This window comes from Callospermophilus lateralis, chromosome 2 (genome assembly GCF_048772815.1).
Source record: "Callospermophilus lateralis isolate mCalLat2 chromosome 2, mCalLat2.hap1, whole genome shotgun sequence".
Lineage (NCBI taxonomy): Eukaryota > Metazoa > Chordata > Mammalia > Rodentia > Sciuridae > Callospermophilus > Callospermophilus lateralis.
Window position 1 is genome coordinate 125,429,666 of NC_135306.1, and position 26,450 is coordinate 125,456,115.

General features: G+C 35.7%; 1 protein-coding gene across 4 annotated transcripts in view; it reads right to left on the reverse strand.

Annotated features, from left to right (window-relative positions):
- Nucleotides 1-26,450, reverse strand: part of Arhgap42 (Rho GTPase activating protein 42) — a 265,823-nt gene that overhangs the window by 99,949 nt on the left and 139,424 nt on the right. For all 4 annotated transcript variants that reach the window (XM_076846490.2, XM_076846489.2, XM_076846491.2 and 1 more), the window contains exon 4: nt 10,480-10,551. In XM_076846490.2, the coding sequence (XP_076702605.1) occupies nt 10,480-10,551 (72 nt within the window). The remainder of the gene's footprint in view (nt 1-10,479; nt 10,552-26,450) is intronic.

Here is a 26,450-nt window from a genome sequence, read left to right on the forward strand (position 1 = left end):
TAAGTTAACCTCTAGTATTTTGTTATAGCAACACAAAAGACTAATACAGAAGCTAAATCAAACTAATATTCAGTCTCTGATATCAAACAAGGTGTATTTTAGAGTTGAAAACAATTTATTTCAGGCTATTTTTTTTTCCTGTAAGGGGCCAGCAATAAATATTTTATGTTTTGTGGACTGCAATGCTCTCCTACACATCTACTTAACACTGCTGATCAAAAAGAAGAGCAACTTTACAAAACATATAAACAAATGTGTGATTCTGAGTTCCAACAAAACTGCATTTATGGACACTTAAATAGGAATTTCACATAATTTGCTTTTAACACAAAATATTATTATTTTAACTTTAAAAAGCATTTAAAAGTCTAATAAGCATTTGTAGCTCATTGCCCACACACAAATAGACAACAGACTGGATTTGAGCTACAGATTGCCAACCCCTGCCTTGAAACCTAAAATTTACATTTTCAAATCAGCCTAGGAAACAAATGTCATCCTTAATTCTGCAGCATGGAAACTCACCCTGCAATAAAAGAGAGAATAGTAGCACCAAAATCCTTTGCTAAGATATTTGCTCTGGACTAGAAAGTAAAACTCTAAAAATACCAAAAGACAGAATGCTCTCCCCTGTGCTACTCTTCTTTTGGGAATTTGATACCAGTAGAATTCAAGGATGGGAGATAAAACTTTCCTAAGAGTAATTCAAAGAGAATGACAGGAAAGTTTTATAAGGAAAGCAGCTACACCTTGAATCTTGAACATCCCCCAAGAGCCTATGTGTTAAAGGCTTGGCCACCAGTCTGTGGCAGTATTAGCAGGTGCTGCAACCTTTAGGAGGTAGGGCCTAGTGGAAGGAAGTCAGGTCACTGGGAATGTGGCCTTGATGCACTCCTAACCATAATGAGCTGCCACAGGCCCAAATGCAATGGGGCCAAGGGATCATGAACTGAAACCTCTGAAACTATGAGCCATAATAAACCATTCTTCTTTTTAAGTCAATTTATCTCAGGTATTTGTTACTGCAACAGAAAGCTAACATATAAGCCTAACATAGGGCAGAGACCTATATGGACAAAATAGAAAAGCATAACAATACCAGGAGCTGCTGGGCCAAAGCAGAGAAAGTGGGGGTACCTGAAGAAAAGTGGAGGACCAACATGAGGCTTTTCTATGACCTCCTTGGAGAAGACAGAGAACTCTAAATGTCTAATTCACTTGATGGTATTCAATGGGATCTCAGAGCAAAGACTTTTGTGATCTGACACAGGCCTGATGTTGCCCATATGCTCTCCTGCTGGCAGGATGTTCTAGTTACCAAGACTCACTTGGCTGGGAGGAAATAGAGAAATGGTCAGATCCCCGAAAGGTAGACAGTTTAACTCAACATTTTAATGTAACTGATGATGAATTATTGGCTACTACCTGGACTCTTGATGCCACACATTGCTGATAGTCTGTCTTCCTGAAATCTACATTCAAGACTCCACTGGCCACAGGAATATAGTAGCAAGATTAAGAGCATGGGTCTGCCTGGGTGCAATCTCTGTCCTGTTATTTACCAGTTACCTAGTCCTGGGCAGAAGACATTACCTTCTCTATGCCTCCATTTACTCAATCCCAAGAACATGACGAAACTAACAGGACTTACCTCACAGGGTTATCATTACATAAACAGGTATATGTGTACTGCCTAGAATACTGTCTAACAAATGAGACCAATGCCTATCATACCCTGATCATCATTAGTATGCTTATGAATTAAAAACTCCCTGATATGCCACAAAACTCTCCATGATTCCACCCCAGCTGGCTACTTCCTGCCTCATTTCTCATAAGCTCCATCTTTATGTTACACATACGATACACATAGTAAGTTCTGGCCCAAGTTTTATTCATTCTTCAGGTTTGATGCTACACTCGTGGGTTATACAATTATATGCATAGTTTATGACCAGCATTTGTTTTAATGAAAATAGATTAAAATATAACAGAAAATACCAGTATATATTCCATGTAGTAACAGAGGTTATTAGCACATATACTTGTTAAATTGTGATGGAAAACAAATTTCTTAATGTGGTTCATGTTCAAAAAATAAATAAAATAAAAGCAGTAGGTATAATCCCACCAGTGCATATCAAGCTTCTAAGTCTGTCACAAATTGTTTCCACCCCGATGTTGCTTCCTTTGCCAGAGATGCTGTTTTTCCTCAATTGACTGAAAAACTTTCACCAGTCTTTAAGTTGCACCTGCTGAATGTCTTTGTCACCCTCCCTGGCTAGGCAGAAGAGACTTTTCCTTTCACTGTATTTGGAAAATACTATGAGTGACTGTCAAGTACTTCAAGAACAGCACTAATGCTGCTGCACTATAATTGTTTCTCCAGGGTTTCTTCTGCTTTAGTGAGGGCCATGGGGGCAAGCGTCAATATTATCTTTGTGTCCCCAAGGTCAAGCAACAGGCCTGGTACAATGCAGATCAGCACTGTTCACCTGAACATTTCAATGACTCAAACATTTTAACCAAACTTCCAATGACTCAAAACTGAGAAGGAAGGATGAGGTAGTAGATAGCAGCTGTTAATATGTTATATGATCACATCTACATGCCTAAAGATCTCTTTACTTTGCAATAAACAAACTAATCCAAAATAAAAGTCTCACCAAAAAGTCTGCTAGGCTAGCATGGAATGAAAGGACTATACCTGAGGAGTTTGTGACATTTTATTTTAATCTGAATAAACAATATGACATTAAACAATAAAAAAGTCAATAATTTTATTGGTAAATATGGGAATTTACTTATTTTTCAATGCTATAGTAACCAGATGTTCTTTATTAGCAAGTGCTGACATTGCCTATCAGCTGACAGTGACAGCTCTGACAGATGAGTACTCAATACATTTTATTGGTGGATCACACTCATGTAACAAAAGGTTTTAGTTAATTTTGTAGGGGAAACAGTCTGAGGTGCTTCATAATTTAACTTTTAAGACCATAAAAGGTTAGTAAATATTTACCTCACTGATTCATAATTTTAGAGGGTTTCTAATTATTTCAATGTATACTATTAAGGGTTTTTTAAATTTATTTATTCTAGTTTGTTACATATGATAGCAGAATGCAGTTCAATTCATAGAACACATATAGAGCATAATTTTTCATGTCTCTGATTGTGCACAAAGTAGAATCACACCATTCATGTCTTCATACATAAACTTAGGGTAATGATATAATACTAATTTGATACACATAAAATGTAAACAAGGATAGAAGGAACAGCCTAGTACAACATTGTTAAAATTCAAAGGCTGGCTTTTGAGTGAACCTACAATAATCCCAAAGAGTAGATTACAAGTTGAAAAAATAAAGTGTTCCACCAAAATGATTTCTAAAATGCTTCATATTTCCCCTTTATTCCTAGGTCATCCTGATAATAAACTCTGATATGTACATGTTTTTTTCACAATGACTTAGTACATAGAGATGCTGATAGGTGTTGCGTGTCAAATACAGGGACACCACTGGCTCCTCATCTCTAGAGAATGTCATCTGGTTTGTTTTACTAGTGGCAGCAATGGGGTTCATCAGAAGAGGCAGATATTGTATAGTACCAATATTATAGTATAGTACCAATATTACTGAATTAGGTTCCAAGGCTTGGACCCAGGTCCCAGCTAGAGGATGCATTAGCCTCTGGGCAGCTGTCAATGCCTCTTGATCATTCAGGGTCTTATGTTAGTTATCCCCAAAATGATGATATATTCTACTTTGTAAGACTACTGTATGTAGTAGTGCTCCACAAATTGTATAGTGCTATTCAGTTTAAACAATAGCCATCTGAAGTCTTCTTACCAAGTATCCCTGTGAACCATTCTAATCAATGTTCTGTGATCAACACAGATCTGTCTCTTCCATGAAACAAAGTAAGGTAAACTAACCTATATACATGAGGACCTTACCAACTTTATAGAGGTAAAGTTTGTTATAAGCACAAAAACTACACAACAGCAGTAATTATTATCAATTATAAAATAAAGGCAACTAACATCTTTGGTTTATATTATGTAGAAGAAATTTGCTAATCAAATTTCACAAAATGTCTAAATTAAGTTATTGGATCAATCCAGTAAAGACAGTTTTATTCTTTTCTCTATTTTTTAGATGAGGAAGCTAAAGCTTAAAAAGTTAATCAGCTTTAGTTCATTTTTCTTGAAGTGCCAAGTTTTTTTTTTGTTGTTGTTGTTTTTTTTAGAGAGAGAGAGATTTTTAATATTTATTTTTTAGTTTTTTCGGCGGACACAACATCTTTGTATGTGGTGCTGAGGATCGAACCCAGGCCGCACGGCACACATGTCAGGCAAGCGTGCTACTGCTTGAGCCACATCCCCAGCCCGAAGTGTCAAGTTGTGATTTCAAATATGACAACACAGAATATCCTGCTAAATATCGTAAAGCACTATATCTCACTCTTGAAAGGCGTTCACCAGCCATTTTTCAGTCTGAACAAATGAAGAGCCCTAAGCAACTTAGCAAGATCCTGTCTCAAAAAATAAAAAGGAGTGAGAGGGCAGCTCAGTGATAGAGCACTTGCCTCGCCTGGGCAAGGTCCTGGGTTTGACCCCTAGTACTGAAAAAATTAAAAATCAAATTCTAGTGGCTTACAGTTGCCACAAGAATTCAGCTCCCAATACAGCCATTGCCAGAGAAGATTTTTCCAGTAGTCAGAGACTCAGTTTAGCAGCTGTCAGTAGTACATGAAAAATCATTTGGACCTTGGGCTGGGGATGTGGCTCAAGCAGTAGCGTGCTCACCTGGCATGCGTGCGGCCCAGGTTCGATTCTCAGCACCACATACAAACAAAGATGTTGTGTCTGTCGATAACTAAAAAATAAATATTTTAAAAAAATTCTCTCTGTCTCTCTCTCTCTCTTTCTCTCCCACTCTCTCTTTAAATTAAAAAAAATAAAATCATTTGGACCATGCTCTGTTGGGTCTGTTGACAACAGGAACAAAAGTTAAAGTGTGATCTACTAAATTCAGAGTCTATCTCTATAAACCACACTCTTTCCAATAATTCTCATCATAAGTCCAAAGTATCACAAATTGAAATAGATCATTACCTTAGTTGAGGGGCAAAAACTTTGTAATTTATAATATTTATAATCCTGCTAGATTCTCTACACCATTTACATATGAGAGACTGTAGTAATGTTCACATGAATAAAATCTAAGGCTATAACATAAATTGTGACAATTCTCTATAGATTTTTTTCTGGATACTACATAATAAAATAATTCTATGTGTAAGGCATGTTTAATATTAACACACAAATGTTCAGAGACAGGACCAAACCCTACTATGGACAGAACAAAGGGAGATTTACTGGGCTCCATTAAGTCTTCAACATGAAATCAATGTAAAAAAAAAATCAAGTTCTTCTTTGAAATGACTAATATTATACTCATTTCCACATTAAAACCATAAAAGAATGTCATATGATTTCTATTAAAGTCTTATTAAAAACAAAAACCATTGTCTTGAAAAACATTTCCCACAGAAATGAAAATTATCCTTCAACTTTTATAGATAGTATTTCTCAAGTCTCTTTTTTTAATCTCCAATTAAACAAGTCAGTGTTAAGTACCTACTGTATGCTGTATGCTGGGGAGCTTTCAAACTTAAGGGAAGCAGGTTAACTAGGCTGGATTTGAATTGGGGAAGTTGGGCATAATTGAAACATCTTCACAATTACTCTGTATTTTATAAAAATGTTTATTCACTAAACATAAAAAAATGAAATATTTCATAAAAGAGGCTTCAAAAGAGCAATATGAAGGACTTCAAAGATGACTGATCTGAGTCACTGAAACAGGGTCTCACTGAGTTGCTTAGTGCCTTGCTATTGCTGAGGCTGGCTTTGAACTCTCAATCTCCTGCCTCAGCCTCTGGAGCTGCTGGGATTACAGGCATATGCCACTGTGCCCAGCTTGAGTCACTCAATTCTGATCTTTGCTGTGCCACCAAGGTGCCCCATCTGTGGAAAATGAGATCTTGGCCTGCTTAAAGTCAGCTCCATTTCCTAAAATACATAATAATCTGATACATATATTTGTTTACATACATATATGTTTTTCCATAATGTCTTGTCATTAAGGACTCTGACATGGAACTCTACCTATGTTTTGGAGTCAGAATCTGTGTAGAAACAAGAGTGAAAGGAATAGACCATGACACAATCAATTCCTTCTGGGAGCAAGGAGAAGATTTCCAATAGGATCACAGAAATATAGTAGTAATTTATTCCAACAATGTCCAACAAAGGGTTATAATCCATCTTGCTCTCTAATAATGTCACTCTGAATATATTCATACAGTGAAATTCTAGTTGGCATTAATTGTTCCGAATACCTGCTTTCCACTCATCTTCTAGTATTTAAACCAGCAGTGTGTTAGGAGATAAACCAAACATTCAATTAACTCTCTGACACATGTAATATGCTGTAATATGTCTGGGCTGTAATACAACTCATATACTATTAGGCAAAGAACCTTTAAATAAATACATTCGTGAGAACTGTTTATAGATAATTCTTCTAATCTCCAACTACTCAAACAAGCAGGACCCAGTGCTTCCTGTCCCTTAGTTCAACAACCCCATCATTAAGCTTTTCTAATGCTTCTCACAGATGCACCATTCTTCCTTCCCACACTGGAACTCACTGAGCGCCTCACTTTCCATGGGATCAGGTGTCTCAAACTCCATGGTGCGCACAACAAAAGGAAATGTTTGTGGTCCATGGATTCTATCCACTTCAGCTAAAGAGTATCATCTGGTTGGGAGGCTAGGGCCATTTGACTCAGCATTTTCCACTCTGGTTTGCCGTGTGGACAAGCTGGAGAGGTCACTGAGTGCAATGAAAGATTCTGCACTTAACTGACTCCTCATTCCAGCAACAAAATGTCATCTGTAAAATTAACTTTATGTACCAAGTAGGAAAATACCAAAGCAAATGGGTTTAAAGAGATAAAAAAATGTTAAATGTTAAATGTTATGTTAAAGGAAAATTGACACATATTAAAGGAGAGATGCCGACTTTTAATTTGCTTTTCACTTTACTTAACTAGGATTAGTTAGCAGCTGAGAAACAATTTAGTGCTAAGAACATCAGGCAGATAAATACACAGAATCACCACCAGAGACAGATCAAGTGCAATAATCTTTATGCTCAAGACTTTATTGGTTTCATTTAACCACAATTTCAACCTCTCAGTGAGTAGGCAAAGTAATAATATCCTATTGGATATTCCCAATTGATCTGTCCAGCAATTGATATGTAAACAAAACAAAATAAAATGGGTGTTACTGCTCCTACTACTGCAATGTTAGGTAAACTAAACCTTCCAGTGAGAAAGCAGTAATCCACACACAAACAAAATTTACTGCTTTTGGATGGGCCAGGAAACTTGGAATACCCTACATCTGGGAAATAATTTCTCACAAAGTTCTGTAATTCAGCTTTATAGATATCATTGAAGAAATGAAATATTGTATATTGAAGATCAGAAGGAAAATGTTTCATATCAGCTCCACACTCTTAGACTTCCTAACTGTGACTGGGTGTGAAATTACCTCATCATTTGTCTCATTTGTAAGCAGGTGTTAATACTAGTACTCAACTCACAGATTGCTTGTGAATAATTTTTTTAAATTGTTTAAATTTGTTCTAATTAGTTATACATGAAGGTAGAATACATTTTGACACATTTTACATAAGTGGAGCACAAGTTCTCATTCCTCTGGCTGCACATGTGCAGTCACACCAGTAGTGTAATCATCCATGTATATAAAGTAACAAAGTCTCTCATTCTCAAAGATGTAATAGTTCAGTGAAAGTAACTGCTATGTATCTCTTACTAAAATCAGCTTTTGTTAATTTTTTAAGACTCTTTCAAGGACAGAGACACCGCATTCTTATAATGTTCTTCCTTTTTCTGTACCTTCTCTCTGTTTCCATTCCTGTCATGTTTTTTCTTTCCCAACATCAAACTTAGAGAGTTCTCAAGTTATAAAGGCCCTAGGTCCCCTTCACTTCTCACTCTTTTTCAGGGATATCTAATCTACTATATCTTGATTTCAGTTAACATCTGGAGGACTAAATTCCCAAATGCGCATTTCTACTTTAGATCTGAGTACACACTTGCCCACTCAATGTCTCCACTTAGATGCCTGGGAGAAACCTCAAGTTAATTAATTATGAATAAATGATCATCTCACCATCATTGTCATCCACATAGAAATGCTGCCTATCTCTGTGTGTAGTCCAGCAACTATTCCGTTATGTAACCTGGAACCCGAGGAACATGGTGAAACCTCTCAGTCCACACTTTGCATCGTGTGAGCCATTCACAACCATAGTCACCTTATCCAGTAGCCTATGGGATTTGCCCATAGGCAGTCTTGGCTGCCCCACTCCACACATGACATGGAGTGATATTTAAAAATATCAGTGTATTACTCTCCTGCTTACAACTGACCATTGCTTATTGACATCATTAGCATAAAGAGTAAAACACTATGGACCATTACAAAACTGTGCATATGACCTCTGCCTCCATGGACCTCTGTACTCCAAACTTAAGGGCCATTCTTCCTCTGAAATGACTAGATCTTTCTCCATCATCAAGACCTTTATTCATTCCCATTCTGTTCTCTCTCTGAAACATTTGAAAGCTTTTTCTTTCCCATCATTGTATACACGATTACTAGCTATTTCTTTCTCCTCGTTTTGCTTAACCAAGACTTCCTGTGGATGGCATTTCCTGATTCTCTGAACAAAGTACATTAATTATATCCTTGCAGAGCATCCTGCACTTCTGCATCCCGATCCTCAGTGCATTTGTAATTACTTGAGTGTCTGTTTTTAACAAACAATGATAAGGGACCTAAGTGCAAGGATCATGTCTCTCTTGTTTACAGCTGCATCCCTTAATCTTATCAAACAGTATGCTTGCCACATGTAGACCAACTGTGAAACTGATAAATATTTGCAGAATTAACACTAAAATTATCTGGTTTATTCCTTGATCTGAAAATTTCTCACAACTAGTAGCAAAATGCACACACACACACACAAAAATTCTAATTCAAGGCAGACTATGATAACTTACTAGAGGAAATAAGTATAAGAAATATTCAATCCTATAAGAGAGGGGAAAATGAATTCTGGAAGGAAAATGGATATCTGAATGAGAAAAGTCTATATAAAAAAAGGCTTCTTTCTAATTCTGGGATATGAAATAAGCCTTAGAGAGATTTTAAGACTTCAAAAAAGGCAGAGGTTTTAAATATTCCAAGGAAAAGGAAAGGTTTTAGCAAAGGCAAGAATGGAATCAAGTGTATACAGAGACCAGAAAACAGACAACTGTGCCTGACAGTAGGATATACTAAAATGTAGCAAATGGTTAACTTGGAGAATGCTTTCACTAGGAGGACTGTCTGGGGTTGTGGGTCAGTGGTATAGTGCTCACCTAGTTCATGTGAGGCACTGAGTTCAATTCTCAGCACCACATACAAATAAATAAAATAAAGGCCCATTGACAACTAAAAAAATATTGGGGGGCAGGGGAAGAACCACTGAAGGTTTTATCACCAGAACAAGAACATGATCAAAGATGGCAAACATTTGTTAGCAGATTACAATGGGGGTGGGGAGACCAGTTAGTACACTGCAGAAGAAGAAAGAAAAGTATAGAAATAATTATGAGTAGAACGAACAGCATTGCTGGAAAAGGAAAAGGGGCTTGCCATTGACTAAACTGAAACTCAAAACAGAGAAAGGATGGGAGATAATGAGTTCTGTTATAGACTAAGTTTTATTTTAACATGCATACATAATGTTGAACAAGGGGCCAAAATGTAGTTCTAGGAAAGAGGATGCAAGTAAATTTCAGATTACTAGGCTCAGGGGTAATTTGATTGGTTCATAATCAATAAAATGTTGGTTCATAATCAATAAAATGTTAAGACAAAGGCTTTATGACATTTTAAAAGTTTTTCTCACAAAACATTTTTTTTTAAATGAAAAATACCAAAGATAATAAAGTTCTTTTATAATGACTGTCCGAATTTCCCATATCACTTGTGTCTAATTTTTATTTTATTTAGATATTAGAAACAAAGCTGCTAATAATTTTACCATAATCTCACCTTCTCTGCAAAAGAAGTCAATAATTTACAATTATTGGAGAGAAAGGAACTCACTTAGCAAGTAGACTTTTCTCCACTCAGTAGAAGAATAATATCATTTGTGTTTAAAAGAATTCCAGTCTTTGCAATAGACTCTATGTAAAAAATCTAAAGTGAAGTATGGAATATTTTAAAAGAATATTCTAATTTCAAAAATGTTAGAATCTGAGATTATGTTATCTTGAATTATCAGAATATCTGAAGAATAATAGAAAAATAATACTTACTTTTGCTGCACCTATTTGTTCTTTTCGAAATTTCTCAAGTGGTGCAATTAGTACATCATTAGCATTTTGAATCTGAAATTAAAAATGTGCATATATTAAGTTCTGTATAACTTAATGCCAACAATATTAAAAAATGGCTCCTTTATTCAACTTATTGAATATACAGTTTTTGTTCTATTGTCTGCATTTATAAAAATATTTTCCATATTATACAGTATTTCTCCACTTTATAATTAAGCTGTTTTCACATATTATTCCACTTGATCCTAACAAGAATGTGAGTAATGTGAAAATAAGCACTTATTGTGCTGAAATCATAGCTTGTATGTTTACATTTCTGCTCCTAAGATTTAACTAAGAAATGGTACATTAGGTATTAAATTTACAAATACCTTTAATTACACTGGTTTAATGTAGCCAGTTTAAGCAATGATTTAAAAATGAACCACACAAATGCTCATCCATATTGCCATGAGCATGCTAGAATTCCACAGCTGCAAAATAAAATAAGGTTCATTTCCCCCCCTATTTAATTAGATTCCTCACACTTGGGATTTGCCTGAGCTCATAATATTTCCAACATGAATAAAAGAGTATGTGATTTTACTTCACTGAAAAATATTTTAGTTTCATGTTTCAAATTGGAATTCACTTAAACTTTAAAACAGATAGAACCTTCAATACAGATTTATAAGAATACTGCAAGGAGGTATAGGAAATAAGGCCCAAAAACTAGATGCAAGGGCACAAAAATTTCTAAGGATAGTGTTACTCTGAAAGAGGATATTAATTTTAAAAACAAAACAAATACCACCTTTAAGGAGCATTCAAGTAAGAATGAAGCCCAGTTAACAAAAATAATAATTTGTTCTACTACAGCATACTGAGCAAATGCTAAGATGAAGAAAAAAGCATAAATAAAAAATGTCAAAATGTTTTCATTTGCATATATTTTTATTTTTACTGTGGTTAATCATTAGGTTTTATTTCTTAAATGTCTTAAATCCACAACCTAAATGAAGAGATAATATATACAAAAATAGAAACTAGAATGTTGATGCCAGTTCTCATGAACGTAGAGTTCTCCCACTTACACAAAAATGAGACAACAGATCTTATAAAGAGGACCCAAAGTACTATGCTGTGAAAACAGAAAACAAATCAATACTCAAGTTCATTTCAAAGACATCCAGGGCCAATTGTAGATACCTCTGATACCCATCACCTAATTCCTGCTTGTGAGCTCAGACAAGCATGCCATCAGATCCACTGGGTGGCTCCCACAGGGCAGATATGATCGGAAGTAGTAGTAAAGTAGCTCAGTTTTAATTCTCACTCTCTAAAAGCTCTTTGTGGTCATAAACCCCAAGCACAAGGGCTCACAGAAACATACATTTTACAGACGTAAGGAACAGCTAATTCATCCTTTAAAGTTAAGTTTGCATTAGGGGAAAGGCCATATCATGAACACTTTAGTGTAACTTGGAGAATGCCAAAAATAAAGGCTACCCTTTATTGGATGTTTATTTGTTGCTTACTTCACGAACCACAGTATTTCACAAGCATGATCTAATATATTTCAAGTCAGTGGATTTAAACAGGATGATACTTCTCAAGTGGTGAATACCTCAACAATAATGAGACTGAACAAGTTTGGCACATAGTACAGGGCTTAAGTACATGTATTTAAAATTGAGCATACCTGGGTTTTACTGGTTTCTGTTGCTTATGGCCTGTTATTTAACCACTCAGAGAATCAGCTGCATCATCTACTTAACAATTTAATTCTAAGGACTTAAGAAATAATCAATATAAAACAATTAGCTCAATGGTTTACATATACTGAGTGAATAAAAAGAACACCAAGTAATATTTCCAAATACACAGATTATGAATCTCATTCCATATTTACCTATTTAATACACCTTTATACCTGATCCATTGTGCTACCCTTTTGTTTGGACTATGTCTATGTGCATAATATTAGAAGGTGTTTTCCTATAAAAGTCATGAAAGACAAATTCCCTATGTTCTCCCATCTCCAAGCATTTGCACACATGCACATGTGTGTGTGTGCAGTTCTGAGATCTGTGGGGCAGGGCGAAATTTAGGTATGGGCTGAAACTTCCAGAATGTTAAAATCTACTTGAAAAGAGAAAAAAAAAATCAATGTATTCATTCAACAAGTTTTGGCAGCTTCTATATACTCCTGGACAATTTTGGGAAAATTGAAAGACAAAACTGATTAAATTGTGAATAGTTAGTTAGGTGATGGACTCTGCAGAAATCTTTATAAACACATTAGGATTTTGAAAACAAAAAGATATATGAAAACTGAGTCATGGCAATGTTTGGATGGTTGATGTTAACTGGATATACTGAAAGGAAAGAATATTCTAGAAACAAGGAACATGATGACTAAAGGTAAAGGGGCAAAACTAAGCATAGCATGCAGGAAGAAGGAATGCAACACAGAAAACGTATTAGCACTAGAGTCAACCATGACTGTGACTGCACTGACCAAGTTACAGGACTTCACATCAACTTGTCTAAAATAGAAAGAGTAGAATGAATGTGAACTCTGCTGGACAGTGCCTGGCACACAGCAGTCTCCACAGAATTACTGTAGTTGTTTAAATTATCCAATAAAAACATCATTTAACTATAAAAGAGTCTGGATAATATAAGCAGGAAGTTCCACTGAACTAAGTGAGGGAAAAAGACTGGTTAACACCAGAAGCAAAGAAGCCTGAATATGAAATATGAAACTGCTGGTTTCTAAATAGAAGAAGAGTGTAAAAACTTTTTCTAAGAAGCTAAAAATAAGTGAGATGGTTTTAAGAATGAAGAGACAAGTGGTTGGGAAAAGAACTCCATCCTGAAGAGGTAAAGGAGTAGATCAGGTGCCTGCAGTGTGGACAGATGCAGTTCCAGAGACAGTTCTAGGGAAGAATGGAAAGGAACCAGCCAGTGACAGATTACCCCAAGGAGGGAGGAGAATCGGTAGGGGACACTATGGGTTGTGCTTCAGAAGCTGGACTGTGGCACCTAACAGAGTTGGGATGAGTTACGAAGTCATGTTTGGTAAGAAGGAAAAAATGATAATGAATTTTACTTTGAATCCATTACATCTGATATGCTGGGAAGACTCAAAGAAATAATGTCAGAAAATCCCATCTCACAATGATAGAACTAATCAATATGAAGGAATTTTTCTTAATTGGGGAAGAAAGGATTAGAAGAGAGAATAAATGGGAAGATACATTCATGTCCAATGGTTTACGTTTCTGCCAAAGGCCTTCTAGAGCTCTCATATAAACATCACCTAAGAATAAAGCAAAAGCCTGAGGAGACAGCAAAACAGGGTAATCAACTGCCATCCTTCCGGGCAAGTATTATTTCCTATCTCTATTGCTTTATATTTCATAGTTTATTTTTCCTTTGTTTCTGAATTTGTTCCAATTTCTCTCTTTTATCCCCCTTCTCCCCCTGTTAATATGAAGCTGAACAAAAACATAAGATGTGGCAAAGATATTAAACAAAAAAAATGAGAAAAAATGAGAGAAACATCCAAGAGAATAACAGAGATAACAACAGGAAGGATTTGCTGTGTGTTCCAGATGTGCCACAGACTCCACTAAGCTCTCCACAACACAGAGATTAAAGCCCACTTTACATGATGAGCAATGAAGTCCAACATGGAAAAATCCACTGGAAGAACATTAGCATTAAAGTCAATAAACTCAGCTTCATCTGAATCTCAGCACCACAACTGATGATACTCAGAGTCTTCATTTCTAAACTCTTTAAGATTTTTAGAAAAATTAAAGGAGAAACAGATATATTTTCAAAAACCATTAACAAAGATTCGGCAATAGCAGGCTCTCAATAAATGTTACCATCTCCAAAGAGTTAACTGATCTGTGTTCATTCCACAGTCTTATAATTTCCCCCAAATGATTAAAAAATGTAATTATTCAAAGCTAGAAATCAAAATCCAAAGTAACTTAACAAAACTGTACTCCATTCAGAAGCCTAATAGTAGAAAAGTATGAATCTAATTTTTTCCATAAGCTATTATTTGTGTAGTTTTATATCCAAAAAAGATGGTCCTTTTGTGTACACTGGGTGACTACTGTTCACAATATATAGATTTCAATTCAAAAGATCAAAATGTAAATGCCAACACCCAAAGGGCACAAAGTGGATTTGAATCAGATTTGGCTGTTTCTGAACCTTGACTTTGTAATTCCCCCCGGAATGCGTGACTTTCGTCCCTATAGTAACTGGTCAATCATGTGGATGGAATTCTTCAATTCTGAAATAGTCCAGTATGAAGAAAAGAAGATATTAAAATTTTGGAAGGATTTAAAGTCACCATTCCCCCTTCATAATAAAGGAAAATTACTTCCAAAATGGCAGAAAATATTTATTAAAAATGTGACTTAGGGTACAACTCTGGTGACCAAACCTTGTATTAATTTTTAAAAATTTAGATAAAGAAAATTTGGGCTTACATGAAACTTTCTCTTCAGATTTAGAAAAAAAAAAAGTTTGATGAACTTCCCTCTAGAAAAGTAATTATCTAGGGAAGGAAAAATCAAGTCACACCATTCAGAAGATACTAGATCTCGCAATAATTGTGGATTGTGTGACTTTGCATGAGTTTACTAAAATTCTTTAGGAAAAATACAAAAATAATTTTAAAACTCTTGCTAGATATCAATGATAATATAAATTCTTGAAAACATTTTAGTAATTTAGAACACAATTTACTTTAATTCTTAGTTATTACCTAAATCTTTAAGCAATGTTCGTTTTATAGATATTGGTCCATATTTAAAGTTAAAAAATATTTACCAGTGAGTTCACTTATTTTCAGAAGAGAAGCAAATCTGATATAGGTAATGCTTCAGGGTTCTCTATTTACCACATAGGCACACTTTAACTGTGAGGTAGGTTACATTAACCCAAGCAACTAAATTTCCTATTGCTTTTAATTTTTTTAAATTTTTTTCTATTTCAAGTGGTTCTAATAAACAGCCACAAGGGAGTGCTCATAAATCACTCAAAAGTAATGGCTAGAAATGTTTTTATGTGGTTAGAAGAATGATTCTCCAAATATGTTTATGTTTTCTTTTCTTTCCACATATACATGATAAAATTTTCCATAGACTGGATTTTAAAGTGCTATCTTATAGGAATTTTTAGTTGTTTGTGTTTTACTGCTGAGAATCCTACCACAACTTGTTTGTCAAAGTAGCATGGAAGAAAAGGAATCTGAAAAGTAATTCCCTTTACACTTTTAACTCTTAATATTTTCTCTCCCCTTTCTAGGTTTTGGTTAAAATCCAGTGTTGCTGGTGACAATCACAGTTCAGCTCATTGCTGTTAATGAGTATGTGTCTCTTTATCTTGAAACTCACTAGATCACATTAAGGTGCAAGAGATATTATTCTCTGTGTCAAACTTTCCAAGACTGAAAACACCCAAAGTTTTGATTCAAATATATAAAGATAGTCTGTGGTAATATCTATCTAAAGTAGTTACTTAAAAGGCTAATATAGATCACTGCACAAATAATTTCTCATTGAGATGTAGATGTACCCAATCTATATAAAGTAGAAAGTTCACAAAGGTATATAATAAAAAGAGGACTGAGCATAGTCAATGCAGAAGACATCTACAAATAGTCTCCTGTATAATATTTTATTTTTCCATTGGTATTTGCAATTGGAAAAAATAACATCAGAATTCTAATTTGGAATTACATCCAAGAATCCATCCACTGTCCTGTCCCATATTCTATGCAGTTCTTCTGCATAGATTTTTTTTCTCAGGAAAATCCTCTAGTAAGGGATGAGAGTCAGGGGGCTAACCTGGGGTTCACTCATTCCTGGTCACTCATTAATTTAACTTTCCACAGCTACATGACACAGTCATTTTCTAGGCCAGTAAACAAACTCACAGTATTCCAATCTAGAAATCAAAGGCCAAAACTCACACCAGGTGTAAAAGAGGGGCATATGAACTGAATTTTACTGTATACTATTCCATGTGAGCAAATTACCATTGAAAACCCCATCTTTGTCTTAAAAAAAACAAACAGTGCTATATGTAAAGCTATCTGTATAACATATTCACCTATTTAATTCCCATTTAAATGAACTTGTTAATGTGTAGAATCAAAACATTCAATCCATAATTGAATGTTTTGATTCTATACATTAACCCTGTACTCCACTATGAACTCCCATTGGATCTCATCTGTTTAGATGGAACAGGAACTTACTATTATTTTCATCTTTCCCTATTTTTACCAATAACAATATTTTATGTAATAACATATTTGGGAAAGAAATTTAAGTTAGTAGAGAAATATGTTAGAGTGAATCCCATCTTTTTCAGAAATGAAGTAGCATACTCTGGGAGGGTACAGCAATTTGAACTTAATACTTAGGCTATACACTGAAATCTACCAAGTCTTAGTCAAGTTATTCAAATTAAGTCTCAGTTTCTTTTTTGGTATGATGATGATAATATGCCTTTCAAAGTCTGTTTATAAGGGATGAAAATTTTAATTTATATATAATTATCCTAAGAGTTTATTAATAAATACAAAGCACGAGTTGCTTCCTATTAAATTCATTCTGTTGAACAGGCCAATAATGATACAACTAGTTATCATTTTTTAAAAATAACTTATGAAGTTGCTGCTCAAGTTTTAGTATAAGAGTAAAATTCTCACTAGCACAAACAGGATATAAAGGCTCCTGAAGAGGAAGAAAATGTGGTCACTGAGGCCAAAATGGCAAGCAAGCAATTCTGTTTCTAGCAACTATGACTGCTTTCGAACAGGAGTCAAATTAGTTTTCTATCTCTTAAAACAACTATCTATACTTATGAGGTAGAGAAATGGAAATCATTTAAACAAGGAATAACTGACCATTATCACAGAATCAAGAAGAGAAAGGGGTAGAGGGAAGAAGATCCCAAAATTTCATATACTATGATCTAATCATGTTATAACTCTAATTTAGACAAACTGAAATTCCAAAAAAGATGTTATTAGATCAAATTAGAATTAATATCTTGAAAGCTACTTAAAAGAGAGTGAACCCCAGGTTAGCCCCCTGACTCCCATCCCTTACCAGAGGGTTTTCTTGAGAAAAATTCTATGCAGAAGAACTGCACAGAATATGGGACAGGACAGTGGATAGATTCTTAGGTGTAATTCCAAATTAGAATTATGATATTAATTCTGATGTTAAGCTACTTTTAATACTCTTCTTTTGATTTTGACCAAAAAAAGTTTGCATTTAGAAAAGCACATTTAGAGATTTTCTTTAAAGGCTGTTTTAACTCAAAGGTCACACAAGGAAGATGTTTAAGTTTCATCATTCAGAGGCCAAGTTCTCAAAGGTAGACGCAAGAAATGCTGCTACCATAGTTCTTTATCTTTAGTGGGCTAAATAATCACTCAGCATTTATTTACTTAGGTAAAAATGTTCTTGGACACAGGTAAAGTGACTTCAGCCAGTCCACTACTACTGGAAATTCCAGGATCTACTGGACTTGTGAGCCACTTGAAGGCACTGCTATTAGATTTCCAGTTTGCTAATTCTACAGAGGTAGCTAAAGATATGTCCCATAACACAGCGACCTGGAAGACTGCACCCCATGCTCAAGAAAACATAGCTCCTCCCCACACCCAAACTCAAAAAATCAGACATATCATACATTTTGAGATGAGTTAATTGCATCCTCAAGGAAAAAAAAAATCCATGTTTTATCCACTACCTTGACTGGGAAGGGAGAGGCTCTGAGGATGAGGATGAGAGAAAGGAATTTTGGCAAATCATTGATTTATGTAACTCACTCTTCATTCCCCCTCCTTAATGTCATTTCTTCTTGCTGATATTATCTACCCTTTTTGGTATTCATCACAAAGACTATCTTTGGACAGAGAAATGAAAATCACTCATCTGTTTTAAATTGTTCATTTATGAACTTAAGCCAACTTCTGGTAGTTTTTGCAAGTTAATTAAAGAAAAGAAAATTCACTAAATTCCCAGAGTCATTGTTATAACAATTACATTTTAATAGATGGATATTAATGTATTATAATCGTAACTGTACAATATTTAGGTAATGGCAGATTGCTAAAACCTTAGGAAAAACTGAAGATATCCCAATATATATGCAATTTCTTAAACTGTTTATTGCAGTTTTGCATTAATGTGGACAGGATGGGTGTGAAAATTTATATCCCAATATATATGCAATTTCTTAAACTGCTTATTGCAGTATTGTATTAATATGGAGAGGATGGGTGTAAAAAAGGAAAAAAAGGAGAAAGGAATATGCAGGATTGAGATGCATACACAGAAAGCAGAGATTGACGTAATACAGAGAGCAATTAAGAAAGATTAGGCAAACAGGCTGGGTGCTGGTGATGTGCTGAAGCAGGCACATACATAGTGGCTCAAAGAACCGCTGGGCTCATCTTTATATAAAGGCAATTAGCAAACCTACAAACAAGGTTTCTCTCACACTCAGACACACATGCACCTGAGTGCCACTGTTTTTTTTATTGAACAGCACACTACTGCCTGTAGTCAAAATATGTTTATTTGGAAACCACCAATATTACAAATAATGGTGAAAAAATACTAACTATACAAGATTTCTTAAAACTAGTTATTAAAGCATCTCTTTTAATATGTAGTTATCTGCCTGTAAGCTTCTAATTCCTAATACACAAAATAATAAATTATTTTTAAGCATAGAAAAGAATACTTCTGTCACTTAAATTTACTTTTACACAAAGCAAGGCTTTCAAACTTCTAACCACCAGAGCAATACTGAACAAGCCTCTACTTTAGTACTAATACATAGTTCCAGCGTCACAAATCTGAATGGAAGCAGCTTCCTATGCTCCTGGGTTGAAAAAGATTCTAAGGTTGAACTTGGAAACTGAAGGAATGATCACAAAATGTTAGCTACAAATTATCACATGCTAATGAAAGCAACACTGTTCATGCTGCAAGTTATTAATACATATAAATTTGTACAACCAGGTCTTCCAGTCCTGCAAAGGTAGGGATAATTTTATTGATTTTTCAAATAGTTGCTGATTAGTAAAGTGTCTTACATTGGTAGAAACTCAATATGCAATTGCTAAGTGAATGGAAAAAGTTTATTGTGATTGCCTTAATCTGTCATAAATTAATCACTCATGATATTATTGAGGATGGCAACTTGCCTACAAGAAACTAAGCATTTTTGAAAATGAGAAAAGCATTTCAATTGCATGTATTATGATAAATGCTATGTGATACAGGTAGCAATCTCATAGGAAGCTTATTGATTTTATCCTTAGGAAATGATCAGTCACAGAAAAAAAAAGTTAACTTACAATGACTTCTTTAAATTCACAGAACACACACTATTGTACTGAGATATGAGACAAAAGGAAGGACAAGGAAACTGTGACTTAACTTTGAAAGTCTTATAGTAAAGTTCCACATGCCTTTTTTTTCTCTGAACTAGTTCTCTCTCTCTCTCTCTCTCTCTCTCTCTCTCTCTCTCTCTCTCTCTCTCTCAGGTCTGTCTCTCTCAAATTTCTGGGAAACCTACCAATCTTTATTCACAATCTTAGAGTTACTGGAAATTCACCCACTTATGGAAATTGCCCTGTGCACTGTCAATTAGCCCACTAATACAAAATAGCCCACTATTTTTGGAAAAGATTGAGCAGAGGGATCTACAAAACCTATAATATAGGGTAGTTTCCCAATGTTATCTATTGATCAGATAATGGAGAAGACAAGATGTCAACCTAAGGATCCTGAAAATTGCCAGACCACCATAAACTGTCTTGTGATCATCAGACTGATGTCATTCTCACATACCTTCCTGCCCACTCCTCATCAAGTTCCCTTTGAAAGAGGCTGAAAACCCCCAAAAGAAACTCTCACTTTAAAGATGGCCTGAGTTTTTGCTTGAATGTGTTTTCTTTGCCTTAACCCCAAAGTGTGTCTCAGTCTCAAAATAGCCCACATTTTCCCTGGAATGTCTCTACTTCACTAAATAAATCCCCGTGTTTTAATACACTCTTAAAATTCATTTCTGCAATATCTATGAAGAACCTCACTCATTCTGAGTTGAGTTCTCCCTCTTCAGAAACTACTTGTACCTCCTTTGGTGGCAGTATTTTAAACCCAAACTTCACAGAAGGCAGACCATTATCATAGGAAGAACCACAGTGTGGGCTAAACTGGAAAGACCAGTAAAATTTAATTGTGGGAGAACATCTTCCAAATTCTGCCTATTGCTTCTCCCTGGAAGTTGGTTTCACTGCTATATTGAACTGAATACTTAAAAAGAAGAAAGAGAAGGAGAAGGAGAAGGAGAAGGAGAAGGAGAAGGAGAAGGAGAAGGAGGAGAAGGAGAAGGAGAAGGAGAAAGAAAGACCCAGCCTTGACAGATTTTAGCTGGAAAACCAGGAAAGGGATAGGATGAGAGGATGAGTAGGGAGCTATAGAATATAAGATCTGAAAGCATAAAGGGAATGATAAAACAGGTTGTTCCCATAAGCAAAGTGGGGAAATAGTTCTAGAGCACAGAGACAACCATAGTTATTGAGTACTTACTATGGGGCACAGGGGTTCTCAGTCTTCATACCAACCCTATGAAGAAGGTAGTATTGTCAGGTGCGATGGCACATGCCTCAGCAAAAGCGAGACACTAAGCAACTCAGTGAGACCCTGTTTCTAAATAAAATATAAACTAGGGCTGGGGATGTGGCCCAGTGGCCAAAAGCCCTAGAGTTCAATTTCTGATTACCCACACCACCCCCAGGAAAGAAGGTAGTAGAACATAGTATTATCATGCCCATTTTGTAGATGAGGAAACTGAGGACCAAGGAGACTAAGTAATTTGGCCAAGGTCACTAATACCTAATCAGACCCTAATCTACTAACCACTCTATTATCCCACATTATACCAATTTTCTGATAATAAAGAATAGGCTACAAAAATAAGTTTTACTCTCCAATAAAGCCATATGAACTGTGAGTATGGCTATCTAAAGAAAGTTGAAAAATAAAAATAAAAAACAAAAATAGCTGTAGAGTTGAGTGTAGAGATTGCATTTTATTTTTAAAATTTTTACTTTCTAAAACTTGAAATATAGATATATTTTGCCTATTACAAATCGTTTTTGAAAGATGGTGAGCACTGCTTACTGCATCTCAACCCAGTTTTACTACCATGCTGCTGCTGTATTTATGTGTAGGATAAAATTCCAAGATGCTCAGAATAATGATGATTTTTCTTGGCCAGTAGTATAATGCTCAGGTGAGAACCTGCATTGCTACAGTAAAGACTAGAGAGATTTCAATAATTATTCACTTAAGTAGGATGATTTCCCTCGCATAATTCTGCCAATTAAGCCTGGGAAATTGGGAGGAAGAGGGTATCCTTTCAAAAAACTAACCATAGTTTTACAGCCTTTTCCCAGTTCGCTTTCACTAAAAGAGGACTAACATGGGATGTTTATGTCACATACTATCTTGATATAAATAAACACAGGAATCTTTGTAATTGGAACTTGTACAGTTAAGAACAAACAGCTCCAGAAGCTGATACACACACACACACACACACACACACACACACAAACACACAGTATGTCTTTGCTATAAACTACCCCTATAATGTCTGCTCAGATGTGAGCATTTTAAAGATCTCTGGGGGTCAGTAAGAAGAGAAAATAATCTTTTAAAATAAACAAGTTCTTAATTGAATAAGCCATCAAATTGAATCACTGTGTTGTTAAAAATAAAACCAGGAAAAAGTAATTAAAAGAGAAAACTTCAGAGCTTTAATAGTGAATTACAGAAGTCCATGAATAAGCAAAAGTTATCTAAGTCCTACAATTTTGCAAACAAGAGATATGATTTATTTTGCAAAGATTTTCTTTTAAACTTTCCCAGGCATATAAGCCCAGGCTCTTAGTCATAGCTAAGAATTACTTCCCAAATAAGTTCCATATGTTATAACTCTCGTCCTGGTCTTTTCAAAATCCAGATCTGGTCATAAACTATCAGCCAGTTTTCCACACCATACTGCTGTCAGAATCTTTTCCTACCCAATGAAGTAAAAAACTTCTCTCAGCCATTTCTGTGAGGTCTTATGTATGTGAGATATGAGTGGCATGTCAATACTGGAGACATTCTCTTGACAACACAAGTCAAACAACATAAAAAAATATATGCTTTTCTTAATCTGTGAAAAGGTATGTCCCTATAGAAAGCACCATCAGTTCCTAAATCATTAACATTTAACCTCTTTTGGTCCTGCCCTCAGGCCATGGTGTGAATCACTTTCAGTTCACAAAATATTTAAGACTCCTGCACAAAATGAAGCTTAAAAATACCTTCCTTCCACAGGGACTGGAACATGTAGACTCTCCTGCCCTCATAATATGCTAGTCCCCGCATGAGGCAAAGCCCTCACACCGTGCTATGGACACCCAAATCATCCCATATGATTATGAAAGATGTGAAAAAATGAAATCTCTCATTTCTCTTTTTCATTTTTCATCCTACTGAAAAACTAAGAGACACTATGTTTAGTGTGGGGGAGGCGGGAAAGCCACTATGTTTATCCAGCTTCTTGGATAATCAGTTTACACAATCAGGAAGACAACTGCTAGTTGTAAAACCTCATTTCTTATCTCAATGTTACCCAGGTCCCCAAACACAGAATCCTGACAACAAAACCATCCCAGATACTCCTACTTCAACAATCACATCCTATTTGGAAACTTTTGCTTCTAGTAAAGTCCCAAGACATTCTAACATATGAAAAGTTTAATGTATTTTAACTAAAAACTAGTCAATTTAATTAAGTTAATGTAACAAATTAATTAATTAGTGAAATACTGAATGGAAAATGCATCTTTTCAGATGATTTGCAAACATAATACTAGACTGCACATTACATCCATAACAGAAATTCAGCTATGCATGCTAAGATACAGACACAAGGCTAATGAAATCAGTATCTACACCTTGAAATCTCCACCCAACTTTTGTTTTATGTCATCAGGAGAACATCTAGGTGTATCTTACTGGCCCTTTGACCTAGGTGTCACAGGGGTATAGACAGACTCAACTAACTTGCACTTATCTTAAATTTCAAGATAAGAGCAAACTCAACACACTACTCATGATCAACCAAGGCATTTTCATGCATCAAATGTCAGATGAAGCAAAGGCTTAAAATCCTGTCTCCAACCCAGACATTTCTGCTAAGCTTCTTATCTATAAAGTGTTTGTCCCACTCCCAGAAGAACCTCAAACTCTCACCCTCAAAACAGATCTCAGCCTTCTCCATTCAACTGATTTGTCTTGTTTCAGTAAATGGTACTAAATTCAGACAACTGCCCATCCTAGGCTATGGCCTAAACTTCATCTTCCAAATCCAATCCAGGATCTCCAGGCTGCCATAGCAAGCACCCCATCATTAGTCTCCAGGATTACAACAATGTCCTCCTTACAGACTTTCTACCCACAGTTTCAAAAATCACCCATATTTAAATATCCACAGAATGTCAGAATGAACTCTAAAAATGAAGACCATGTTACTTCTCAGTTTTGATCATCTCTCCACAATCTTCAATGTAACAGACTTTCCCTCGGGGGCATCAAAGATCCTTATAGCAGGAATGTCTCCTTGTCTCCTATTAACCATTCTGCTGTCACACATGGGCAGCCTTCTGTCTACACAGAACATGACTTCTAAGCTCAAGTTCACACTTCAACCTTTCCCATGGTTCTCCTTCCCTGGATCACTTGTTCTATTCACTACCTGAAAGAATTCTTACTCATCCTCAAACCTCAACCCAAGTGTTATTTCCTGAGTGAGCCTTCTATAACTCTCCCAATTTAAATCTTAAGGACCTTCAAATCCCCATAGGATACTGATCATTCCAGTATCCCAGCCGATTACAAAATTCTGCATTCTGCAGAGTGTCTATCTTCTCTACTGGATTGTGAGTCTTTCTGTGGCCGTGCCTACACATTTAGCTTTCTTTTTATATCTCCCAGGCCTACAGTAGTATTTGAGGCATAGAGGTATTGGCTATACAACATATACAAGTCTATTGGTTGGAGATAGGGGAAGAAGTGATATAAGAATTTTGAAAACAGGAAGGTACAGAACAGAAAATGCCACAAATCAAATTTAAATGATAACATGCACAATATTGGAATTTGAATTCATGCACACTAAATGTCATTTCCCTTTTTATATCCCACATTGACTCTTTCAGTACAGGGTTTCATTACATATATAAATAAAAGGTTAGTGATCTCATTAAATTTTCATTGCTCCTTTTTAAAGGTGAAGAGATGGCATTAATTTACTGCAACTTACTCTGTTTTATCAACTTTTGGAAATGAATCTTGAATAAGCAGCAGAGGTAGGGTGGGGAGAGCAAGCATGCTAAACACTGTTTGGCAAATAACCTATCCCTAGACATTTATTACGGATGAATAAGCAATAGTCTGTGTCTTATGGTTGGAAGATGCCTTGCTACCCTGTGCCAAAAATTCAATTAGGCTTGTAAACAACTTTGGAAGAATGAGTAATCAAAGAAACAGCTTCTTGTTGCCTTTAAGTTCACCAGCCAGGGAACATGCTATCTCCGTTACTAAGGTACTACATTATGCACCTAGTTACAATTAGAATACATAGGCAAAAAGTAAAGCCTAGCCTAAATCAGACTATAAAGTGGAAGAAACTTGCTTTTAGAAACTTCCACCTCTTCAGCTACTCCTACTCACAATTTGACAGCTGTATTCTCAGTGTACTTATTCAAACAATATACTACTATCCCCTTTATCTTCTTTGTGACCCCTCACCAAGAACTATGAGCAGAAACCTAAGGATTTAACCATTACCACACTCTAGCTCACCAATGAAATCTCATTTCTCTACAGCATCTTTCGTGAAGGACTTGCTGCCAGATTTCTAACATCTAGTCAATCTGATGACTTGTGATGATTTACTGTAGTGTTCACTATGCTTCTGGTCCTCTGAAAGCTAATTTCATTTGGAGCATGTGAAAAAGTCTGATAATCTCATGAGCAGAAGCTCAGTGTCATGGATGGTCAACAAAGCACAAAGCTGATAAAAAAAAAATAGTTGCTTGCTCTATCTACCTGTACGGCAAAACTTTAATAGGTTCTTATCTGAACTAACTGCAACTTCATTATACATCAAATTCATATCAAGACAACATAGTAATAATGCTTTCCCTCTCAATTTGCACACTGAGATGATAGTAAGTACAAGATCAATAGATATTTGCTTAATACAAGTTATTATCCAACTAGAAGCAACATAGACTATATTTTTCAGGTGAGAATTTAAAACAAGTCACAAATGAAGTGACTGCAGACTAAAGCTAGCACCTTGGAACTATGGCATGAATTAAGAACACCTCGCTCTCCAAGCCCTAGTCAAAGATCTGGTTCTCCAGAGTTTCAGGCACACAGAGCAGATTCAAATGCCCTAAGTCATGCTAGCATGCTTGCATCACTGATAGAACAGAAAGAGGGCCAGCATGACAGAAGGATGCGCAACAGTGACAGGGAAGAGTCAGAGACGAAGGCAATGTCCAGAGCTGAAAACTATGGTATGAAATTTAGCGTTTACTCTATGTCAGCTGTCACAGAAATGCAGCATGTGATCATAATGACAACTAAAGGCAAACTGCATTTTAAATCGGCTCCACACTTTGTCCCACATGCTGTTGTTATTCATGAGAGGGTCCTACCTCTTGAGGCTTTTAAAGACACTGTCACTACAAAGAAGAGGGAAATCCACTGAGAGTTGAAGGGAAGTTCTGCCCCCAAACTGAACTCAATTCCTGCACAAAGCAAAAAGCTACAACAAAA